General features: G+C 38.7%; 1 protein-coding gene across 2 annotated transcripts in view; it reads right to left on the bottom strand.

Moving 5' to 3' along the window:
* Positions 1 to 12,177, bottom strand: part of RUSC2 (RUN and SH3 domain containing 2) — a 1,272,067-nt gene that overhangs the window by 278,775 nt on the left and 981,115 nt on the right. For both annotated transcript variants that reach the window (XM_044076729.1, XM_044076738.1), the window contains one exon: positions 11,075 to 11,121. In XM_044076729.1, the coding sequence (XP_043932664.1) occupies positions 11,075 to 11,121 (47 nt within the window). The remainder of the gene's footprint in view (positions 1 to 11,074; positions 11,122 to 12,177) is intronic.

Below are 12,177 nucleotides of genomic sequence, written 5' to 3'. Positions count from 1 at the left end.
ATGAACTGGCACCCGACCTAAGTACCATGTTCAATCACAGCATCACCTCATGCTTTGTGCCCATTGAATGGCGCACTGCGACAATTATCCCACTCCACAAAGGGATGGGGGGGCCACAACAGACCCCGGGAACTACTGCCCCATTAGACTGACGAGCCTCGTCTGCAAGGCCATGGAACATATCATCATGGAACTCATAAACAAAGACATTGGAGATCTCCAAACTCTGGACCCCACACAGTTTGGGTTTGTAAAAGGCAGATCATGTCTCCTAAAACTGATAGACTTCTTTGAAGTAGTCACCAAAGCCATAGATGAGGGTTAGGTGGTTCACACAGCCTATCTAGATCTCGAAAGGCATTTGACACCATCCTCCACTCTGGAATTATAGATAAACTCACTAAACTAGGTATAAATCCCTGTCACAAGATGGGTTGCCAACTGGCTTACTGAGAAAACCCACACTGTGAAAGTAGCAGACTCCAAATCAGACTTCAGACCAGTGACAAGTGGAGTACCACAGGGTTCAGTCCTGGGTCCTCTCCTGTTTGGTATCTACTTCTCTGAAGTACAGGCTAACACAGAAGGTCTTTGGCTAACTAAATTCGCAGATGACTGCAAACTAGGAGCCATAATCGAAACTCCTGATGATGTGGACGTCCTACAAAAGGGCCTCACTGAGACAGATGCCTGGTGTCAAAGACATCGTCTCAAGCTCAATGCCAAAAAGTGCACTGTCATCCCCTTTGGTAAAAACTCTGTACCCATGAACTATCACATAGGCAGTAGTCTAATTAACACCGAAAGTGTGATAAGAGACCTTGGGACACAGGTGGACAGTAGTCTCTCCTTTGATAATCACATCGCCACAGTGGTCAGGAAATCCTTCTACAGGCACACCTCATTACAAAAGGTTTCTCATCCAGAAAAAATAGAGGTCATTGTTCCCCTCTACTCATCACTCATTAGACCCATTATAGAGTACAATACCCCTTTTGGTATGTACCTCACAAGACATCTACAACAACTGGAAAGGCCGCAAAAATACCTCACAAAGAGGATTACTGGCCTCAAACAGATGTCTTATGCAGACCGTCTCAAAAAACTCCAGCTTTACTCCGCCGCATATCGCCTACTCAGAGGCGATCTCTGCCTAATATACAGAGCTATGTCAAACCCAGAGCTGTTGGACAAGCTCCACTTAAAGAAATCCCAATCCCTCCGAGCTACACGCTCTACAGACCTAAACCTTGTCACCACAATAAACAGAACATGCTGGAGGGATAGATTCCTGTCCCAGAGACTTCCCATACTCTGGAACTATGTCAAACAGAGCTCCTCATTAGCACTCTTCAAGAAAAATCTTGATGATTGGATGGGTAAAAGGAAATTCACCCCGGGGATCACTTCTGTAGTTCTGCTTGACAGGGGCACAGGAAAATAATTTTGTTGGGTGGCGAAAGCCAGGGTACCTTTTTGGCTAGGCTTGTATAGGCCCTAGGGCCAATGGCCTAGTACCTAACTATGAACCTATGAACCTATAAGGATGAAGCTACCAGGTAACAGGAAAAGCGGAAGGCCTAAAATAAGGTTTATGGATGTAGTGAGAGAGGACATGCAGGTGGTTGGTGTGACAGAGCAAGAGTCATAGGACAGGTACAAATGGAAACAGATGATCTGCTGTGGTGACCCCTAACGGGAACAGCCAAAAGAAGATGATATATACATATATATATATATATATATATATATATATATATATATATATATATATATATATATATACACATACACGTATATAAAAGTGTGTGTATACATGTACACACACACACACACACACACACATATATATATATATATATATATATATATATATATATATATATATATATATATATACGCACACACACACATGCACATATATATTTATATACACGCACACATATATATGCTGGTGTTTAGCAAGGAAATCCTCATGCTCAGTAGGGAATACAGTATTGTACAGTAGATTCTTATAATATATTCAGTACTACTCATAATGACTGTATGAGCAATTTCTAGTCCCAAATAATTTTCCCTGCTTCTGGCTTTTAGACAGTCTTTCGCAAATACTAAGATATCGCCACTTATTCCACAGGATCTGAATCTATGAAAGAAGGTATACTGTAGAATTTCTAGTACAAATTTTGGATATTTATACGATGTTTCAGTAATGATAGACATTAACCCTCCAAGAAGAATAACATTTATAATCTGTCAAATCAGGAAAGGGGTAGATAGCAGCAGAGGTCACCACTGGGATCCTGGGGTACAGTGGCTATGTATGTTTGGTTATCTGTGTGTGCTGTACAAGGAAACGAGAGACACTGCTAGCTCCACACCCTGCAGAGTACAGCATCAATTATATGACTTAATGTCAACTTTGTTTTCAATGAGATTAAATTCTGTTTCATTAAGTTATAGACTGATGAATACTTTTATTAATTAAGGGTTGCCAAAAAATGTATGCACTGTCACTAACCTCTGGCTAATGCTGAATTAAAAATAGTTCTAAGTCAGCCTTTGCACATTTGTATGTGTGGGTGACTAGTTTAACTTGTCATGAACTCATTGTACCTTAGGATATCACCATGCTGCATAATTAGATAGATAACTGAGGGTGGAAGCTTTTTTGTACCTTACTCCATTTTGCAATAATGTTTTGTTAGAAAACTTAAAATGCTGCTGAAGGAGAAAAGGGCATTTTACGTTTATTACCTCGTACGCTTGTACTGAATAGGTTACATTTGTACATGTGTACAGAAAATGGAAATATGACTGAAGCAGATGTTATTCACAGCTACTGGGATCTGTCAGAAGTGGTGTATTATGAGCATGTTAATGAGGTGTAGCACTCAGCAGGGGTTTCTCCTTTCTGGCTATAGAGCCCACTGACATATAGGATATGTTGATTTTGCAAAGGTCTCCTTAGTGAAACCCTTTTAATCCCTGCTTCTATAAAGCCAGACACCATTGAAAAAGAGATGGAGAGAGAAAGTTAACTGCAAAGAACTGCCATCTGCACTGACCAAATGACTTTTTTTTCTCAAGCAGGGGCTCCAGTCACACTTTCTTGTAGTTGATAGGTAGGGTGTGCTTAGTAGTATATCTTCCTCTATTTATACAACTGTGAATACTAGCAAGGAAATATACCATGGAATTTCCAGATGAGACAGCACAACCCTAAAAAGAGCTCCCTAGCAGTGTCTCTGTGCTACATGAATACAGCCATTCCAATAGACTTGCCTTGCTCATAACATAGACCAGCCACAAAGAATGTCACACAACACTTGTGTAGGACACAGAAAATAGCAGCATATATTTCCCAATTTTTTAACATATTTTACACTTTCTATCACTCTTCTGGTTAGGTCTTTATTACTTGTTTTTATACGTCCTCCTCTCTGAGCCTCAGTGCATATGCATGCATGCACTAACTGTCTATGCCCAGTCAACTGATATGCAGCTTACTTCACTTCCCTTCCTTTTCCAGTTCCTCAGCCATGCTCTGGTACTCCCAACTTATACTCTCCTATACATGCCCATTAGTTACATCTCTTTCTCATCATCTAAAAATATAGACCTTTCTCTAACTTTTATGTTGTATAGCTTTTACTTGCCAGGAAACTCTATTTATCCTCAAGCTATTTCAATTAAACAGCCAAACTACAAAGTATGCACTGACCAGGAAACAACTAATGACAATAGGGCCACTTATTTCCAGACTACCTCACAGTATAAAAAAATCCCTGTTCCCCTAATTACTATTCTACCCCCTTCTCACCTCCCTTTTTTCTTCTTCTTCCTAATTTAACCACCTCATTAATAACTTCATCACTGTCTCCACCAACTACCACTAACAATTCATATAAATCTGACCACAGATATACTTCTCTCCTTCTTACCTCCCACCCTCAAAACGGCAGCTCGGTGGTACTTGTGTGTGGAGTCTGCATGTCTTCCCTGCGTTTGAGTGCATTTCCTCTGGGTGCTCCAGTTTCCTCCCACATTCCAAAGACATGCATCTGGAGTGTTTCTCCCCGGGCCTTCTCTGAAAATGGGCACTGTCCCAGTCATAGTTTCCTGGTAAACAAATGTTGAATAAATAAATAAAACAACACACCCAATTCAGTACACCCATCAACAATTTAAACTTCAAACCATACTTCTCAACTGTTATGATTTATGCACAGTGCTAAGATTTTGACCTGAAGATTTAGTCTTGCTCCTCTTAGAGTTACTGCTGTTCCTCATAAACCTGTTTGTGTGTACAGAACATATTAAATAAAAAATAGGCCTATACAAAGATTCCCCATCGTTATTTATATCCTATATAGGGTCTAGTTTATAAAGATGTTCTACTGTGAAAAACAAATGTGCTCCTCTTTTACACTTCTGCTATGATTTGTGAAGGTCACTGCAATGATTTTAATGTTCATAGTTTGAGATGTATATCTCAAACATGCCTTTTCCACTATAACGCATCATCCTCATAAACAAGTCATTCAATTATCACACACAGCAACAACCCATACAACCCCCTCAATTCCCCCATCTCTTATATAATCAAATACCCAGACACACACACACACACACACACACACACGCACACACACACACACTTACTTTACCCTCACATACACATCCCAGTGAATTAAAGTTCCTTAAATTCTCTCTAAGACTGCCTCCAGTAACAGCTTTTCTACTAAGTAGTTGCACAGGGAGGTTGACATAGTAGACTTCAGGCCAATGGCTATACTTTTGACAATAGGAAAAGTCTTGGAAAAAAACTCATACTCAAGCCACTAATAGACATACATCAAAAATACAGCACAGCCTCTCCACACCAACATGGACTTTGCTGCAGGAGAAGTACCATGGCTGCTGTTTACACAATGCTTCACTGTTTGATGGAGCCGCTAAGGATCTGTGGATTAATCAGGTTGCTTCAGAAATCCACGGAGCCCAGTTCTTGGCTGACCGTATTTTGGAAGTACCTCTGTAATTCTTGAAGACTTTGCAAAAAAAGGCCATGTGGCAGCTACGTTTCCAGCTTTTACTACGGGTTTGTCACCCTTTCTGCAAACCCAATCGCAGCATATAGGATCTCTTTTTTACTTCTATTTGTCTTGTGCTTTAGTTGGATTTTTGCAATGGAAATGTGTTCAACCTAAGGGTTCTGTCTAACCATTTGTTCATTTGATGGTGAGGAAAGATATTCATCTTTGGTCTGTTGTTGTTACAGGCCTTGGGGCAAAGATAATCTGCGCTGCTTGGTGGCGAGTGTATGTTCCTATTCAGTCCATGTATACTACAAGCCTTGGGTCTAAGGTAATCAATATATGCTAACCAGCCATTAACTTTGTGAACTTCCAGCTGAAAAAAGTATAATTTTTCTATTCTCGTTGTGGTTGGAACTGGGACTGTATGCCTTATACTTGCTCATCTATACCTTGTTGAAACTACACACTTATGTTTGGCTTTGGATGGATTTTTGGATGGACTTTCTTGGTACCCTGTACTTTGTTTACTTGCTTGAACTATTGTACTTTCAGCGTGTCTACAGTTTATATAATTGATATATTGTGTGTTTACTGGTCTATAATTAACACTTATTCAGCTATATGTAACATTTTATTTTGTATCTACAACTAGCATCAGTACCTGGTTATTTCTAACTCACCAGATATACTTTCATACATTTCTTTTGTCTGATTGCTATTTACACACACACACACACACATATATATATATATATATATATACAAACTAAACCTAAAACCCCAGGATCTAAACACTATTCTAAAACAATGTAACTGGGAGCCACTACTTTCCCTTGGTTTAGATCAGGCAGTTGACTACTTTAATAGTACCTTCACTGATGTCCTTAACAGAGTCGCCCCCATCAGGAAAATTAGAGTTAAGACTAACTATGCACCATGCCTAAGTACGGACACAAAAGTCCTACTAAAGTCCAGAGATAAGGCCTGGAAAATCTGAAAGATGGATAACACCATCCAAGCTGGAAGATGGATAACACCATCCAAGCCGAACAAAACTACCAACAGCTTAGGAATCAGGCCAAAATATAAACATAAAGGTGGTAATTCCTACGACTTCTCTAATTACCATCCTATAGCTATTCTGTCTCCAAGCTGCTAGAGAAATATGTTCACTCTCAAGTCATGCAATTTCTGAACACACACAAACTCCTCTCCACCACACAACATGGGTTCGGGCCACACTGCAGTACAACTACCACTCTTCTCTCATTTACCAATCTAGTAAACCAACACAGAAACGAATATAACTACACATCTGCTATATTTTTGGATCTATCCAAACCATTTGATATGGTCTCACATGCCTTACTATTAGATTCACTAGCGTCCCTATCCTTTGTCCATTCTACTATTGCCTGGTTCAAGAACTATCTAGCTGATGGGCAACAATCTGTCCAATGGCAAGCGGCACTATCTCCCCTACTTCCAACTTTCATGGACCTACCACAAGGCTCAGTACTGGGCCCACTTCTCTTTTCTATCGACACTAACAATCTACATACCTCCACCCAGTATGCCACACTCATACAGTACGCAGATGATTCGACTTTAATCTGCTCAGCCCCATCTCTTTCCACTCTCCAACAACAGACCCAGGAATCCTTTAGCTCTGTGGAAAGTTGGATCACAAATATTCAACTCATCCTTAACCCTAATAAAACTAAACTGCTTTTATTTATCCCCAACAATTCAAAGTCTGCTCCTCTTTCCTTTTCTATTACTTCCAAAAATGGTACTATCATTTCTCCTTCTGCCCATACCAAACTCCTTGGTGTTGAGATTGGCAAAAACCTTCTTTTTGATGTCCATATCTCTCAAACCATCAAAAAGGTTCACAAAAAAATGGGTTCACTATACAGACAAAAACTTCCTCTCAGATCAAGCACGGATCACCCTAGCCCAAATTCACCTATTGTCCACACTAATGTATGCAGCACCAATTCCTGCTCATATCAGAAAACTTGACCTTGACAAACTTGGGTCATACTATAATAATATTGCCAAATTTGCTTACAAAGCCACCTTCAGATCCTATCATCGTCTAGCTCTAAGGGAGGTAAAATGGTTAGAATTTCCTAAACTACTAAATTACCACCAACTGGTTATTGCCTATAACATTCTGAAGTATCCTGACAAAACCCATCACTAAGTCAACTACTTACCTACTATGCAACAAATCGCACATTCCACTCTAGTGACAAATCATTTCTTGCATCTCTAGGGCTAACAACACTGTTGGCAAAGCACTATTCTCCCACACCGTTGCTAAAAACTGGAACAACCTCCCCCCATTACTGACCTCCATCCACACCACCTCACACTTCAAAAACTCTCTGAAATCACATCTCATAAGCACCTGGTTTTCCCCATGCATAACCTAAAATCCCTGCTTTAGCTCTGTGGAAAGTTGGAAGGGCTTATTACTTGCCTGCTGTAAATGCTACAGTTTTTTATATCCAACAAGTTTTATCTCTTTAATATAGCTACTTCATTTTAACATGATATATGTAATGACTCTCAAAGCTAAAATGTATTTTGTCTGTTTAACTGCTGAGTTGTATCCTATCTGTTTTATATTTCTGTCTTATTAGCTGGATTTTGCTGTTACAATGTGTTATTATCAGTTTTTACTATTATGTATTAAATTCGGGTCTATGTCAATTCTTCAAACGCTCACAATTTCGAACGTTACATGGTCGAGACGAAACGTTCAAAATTGCAAGTGTTCGACGACTGACTTTCAACGGTGCCGTACTGTGCAGATAGGGAGAATTTCCCTTTTCTGCACTGATATGCGGTCTCGGAGTTGGTATATATAAGTAGGGGTGTGTGGGGGGTGCATGGTGGGGCTTACCCCCCCCCTGCTCACACTGTTAAAGTGTGTTTTTGTTTTTTTCTTTTTTTCTTTTGATATTCGAACATCCAAATGTCGAACATTTGGTCTTGACCATGTAATGTTCGACATTTTGGATGTTCGAATATTTAACATAGACCCTTAAATTCTAGTATTTCTGTTAATATATGTGGTGCTTTTCTCATCGGTCCTCCAGTGTAAATGGACCCAGTCCAGTCGGACTATCCTGGTAAACAAATGTAAAATAAATAAATAAAATAAAAATATACTAGAGAGCAAGGAACCCAACCCAGGGCACCCTCAGTTCTCAGCAACACTGCAACCACAAAATCCCCATACAAATCACACAAGCCTATCCACTGCCATAATCACTGCTGGCAATCTACTGAATAAACCGAAACAAACAGAAAAGCGTCCTCAATTCCACAGACTCAAACATACTCACTGTATCAGAATTATTGGTCAAAACATCTATCCCTAACTAAAGCCACCACTTTCCTTCCTACTGTTCTTACCTTCTCAACCATCACTACTTCTAATCAACCCAGCTTAAGAGTGACCTTACTAATTCAAAAACATCTCCACCAAAGACCACGACCTCAACTAGCTAGCAGTAAAGTTACACGCAATATAATGGCACTAATTACTGCCAACCCCTCTAGCAACCCTACCGAAATCAGAAGCCTTTTATAGCGATAAGTACATTCCATTAGACCAATTAAAGACATAGTACTCAAACTGGTAACCGGACAAAACTAAACCAAAAGAAAACGACTGGAGAACAGCAAACCAAACTTTAATGATAACACAAATGGTAGCACAAAACTTTAAAATGTTAACCTAGGCTTCGTCCCAACCTTAAGGACTTCATCAGAACAATAACACACAACTCAGCATTCCCTTATATACACCCATCCATTAATCAATAATTCAATTAAAAAGTTAAAGAAACAACACTAATTAATGTAAAACCATTTAAGTTACATATAGATATAATAGTTAAACACATATAAAACATTGTAATATCCAAATTTAATAAAATTAATACTTATGCTATTTCCTACCTAAAATGTGTTTTAATTTTAATATAGGAGCAATACTAACATTATCATTTATACGAGGAAAATTTAGGGCATCTAACCTTAATTGCCATTTTAATTCGCAGATGTCTAAATGTACATCTAATGTCCTTCCCTGGATATCTTAACTGAGCTGCTGAATTACACAAAATTTAAAACTTTGTCCCGAATATTGCCCAATGTGTCTAACAAGGGCATTAGTCGTTCTGACATGTCTGATGTCCAACAGATGTTCATTCACTTGCTCCCTAAGGTGCCTACAAGTTTTTCCTATATAAAATGCAAGACATGCACCACACTTAGCTAAATATACCACATTCCGACTGTGGCAATTAAAATGTCCCTGAATGGATATGCGGCAATCATGAACCCTAATACGATGCCCTGTTTCCATGATGTACTTACAGGTACTACATCTCCCATATTTGAAGTTACCCAATTGCCGGCTGGTACTAAATTACCTAAATTTTCCTGGTGTACATGATAATGTCAGTATTGCTCCTATATTCAAATTAAAACACATTTTAGGTAGGTAAGAAATAGCATCAGTAATTAATTTTATTAAATTTGGATATTACAATGTTTTATATGTGTTTAACTGTTATATCTATATGTAACTTAAATGGTTTTACATTAATTAGTGTTGTTTCTTTAAGTTTTTAATTGAATTATTGATTAATGGGTGGGTGTATATAAGGGAAAGTTGAGTTATGTTTTATTGTTCTGATGAAGTCCTTAAGGTTGGGACGAAACCTAGGTTAACATTTTAAAGTTTTGTGCAACCATTTGTGTTATCATTAAAGTTCGGTTTGTTGTTTTCCAGTCGTTTTCTTTTGGTAAAGACATAGTACTAATTGAAGATTTTAACATAAACCTCCTCCATATCCTTCAAAGTAAGAAATAAGTAACGTCCTCCCTCCCAGAAGACTTACTCAAATGAAGTAAGAACCTTCAAAGTATGTGTCTAACAATGTTCAGTAGTGGTCTCATAGTGTTTTCACTTTTCATCAAAGTCCTAGTCACAGCTTTATTGGACTAAATGATTATGTTTGTAGATGGCTTTACTTATTTTCTTATTTATTAATTTAACTTGTTGACTGGGTTTGAACACTGACTCTTCTTGACAAGGTTCAGGTTCAGCTAAGAGATACAAAGAGACAACAAAACAGTACACTTAATAGTATAATAGAATCTTTGGCAAAACAGAGTATGCATTCTTAGAATATCAGTGTAATAAATGTCTGTACCATGTACAGCTGTGAAAGAGGAGAAATACAGTAGAAGGGGATGATGTGAAGGAGATGGAAGGGAAAAGACAGCAGGAAAGAACTGAGGAAGGAAAAGGGGTTAAATTAAAAGTGTGTAAGAGTCAGAGAGAAAGTAGTGGGTGCATGTGATTAGAGGGAGGAAGAGCAGAAATACACTCATGTTGTAGTGGATGGAGTATTTGGCAGAGGGAAAGGTCTTTGCTAATTCATTATTGTGGATGCATTTACACTGTTTCTGCTTCAATAAGATGACTTTTAGCTCTGACTGAAACTTGGGAAACAGGCAATGGATTGTGTGTGTGTGTGTGTGTGTGTGTGTGTGTGTGTGTGTGTGTGTGTGTGTGTGTGTGTGTGTGTGTGTGTGTGTCTCAGGTCAAACTTTTGGAGCTAGTACGGAGGAGTGTTCAGCAGAATATAGTTTTGAATGAGGGCATTGTAGGATGGTAGTGTGCTGGGCAGATGCTCTCTTACATGGCCAAATATAAATAGTAGATACGTCAATTTTTAGTTAGAAAATAATACATTTTTGATATTATACTTAAACTTGCATTTCCCTTCTAACACAACAAATACCTAAAGTAATTTCAGGTAAACTGACTTAAATCTGGTAGACATGATCTCAGAATTTCAGGGATCTGTCTAGAGTACTCTACCACAGTGTTTAGGATGACTTTGCTTGAGAAAATAAATCACCTAGTCAACAAAATACAGAGACAGATAAAACAGCAGACACTGAGTCAAACATAATAAGCAGAAATTCAAACGTCTTACCTTCATGGTTATATAGGTAGTTGAACCAAAATTCCAAGGATCTGATACTGCAGATGGAAGAAAGAAAAACAAAAGCAAAAATTAAGTAATTTTTGAAAATCATGTCCCTCAAATTAATTTCAGGCAGTTCTTTTAAAGCATATCTTCAGTACTTCAGATGTACATTATGCACCATGGCACATGGTGCCTCCAGTGCTATACTACATTTTCCACCAATCATTCCTTTTTACAGACAACCATTTAAAAACACTTAAAAAATACTCTTCCCATGTTAATGTCAGAGAAATTCAGCTGAACTTCCGTGAAATCATGAGAGGTATATCAAGGGTGCATCCAGGGTGTCAGCTATTAAAGCCTATGGATACTCCCTCATGCTATCCTAATGGTGACAACATCAAGGGATACACCAGAATGATACGGGCAGTATTCTTCATATCAAGTTTTCAAAGCTTTTTATTAAGAAACCACTCACAAAACTGGTATAATGGGGGGGGGGGGTTCCATTGTGGCACTTTAGCTATGAAGTGTCATGATGTACAAATACAAAATAGAGTAACACTTTATTGGTTGGGTGAAGAAACTAGAACCTAAAGGTCCAACATAATGCACTAGAAAGATGAACATTACATGCTATTGTTCATAAGGAAGAAAAGTCAGTTATCAATAATCTAAATAAAATTAGCTGCACGTATTAGCGTTTTGTTGTTCACATTGCCTACTGGTAGAACAAGAAACAAAAACAGCTTTGCTTACTTTGTGGTTCACTCTACAACAAAGCAAGCTTTGCTCATATCAGACATTTTGCTATGGGTAAAAGACTTCTAAAACACAGTGGTTATTCTGTTATGTCTGAAATGTATCTATACGGGTCTACCTGAAAACGCCAAAAGTGCACAATGCCGACAACGAGAACACCGACACCGGAAGATCGACAACGGAGAAGATCGAAAGTTGAGTATCCTGACGCTGGGAACACCGACATGTTAAGGTAAGTGTGCGGTAGGGAAGGACGTTAGGGTCAGCGTGTGGGTAAGGTAAGTGTGCGATAGTGACGGACGTTAGGGTAGGGTGCGGGTCAGGTAAGTGTGCGATAGTGACGGACT

The sequence above is a fragment of the Protopterus annectens genome, chromosome 1.part1 (assembly GCF_019279795.1).
Source record: "Protopterus annectens isolate FY-2018-M chromosome 1.part1, PAN1.0, whole genome shotgun sequence".
Taxonomy (NCBI): domain Eukaryota; kingdom Metazoa; phylum Chordata; order Ceratodontiformes; family Protopteridae; genus Protopterus; species Protopterus annectens.
Note: the sequence above shows the minus strand (reverse complement) of the source record. Positions and strands in the feature narration are given on the sequence as shown.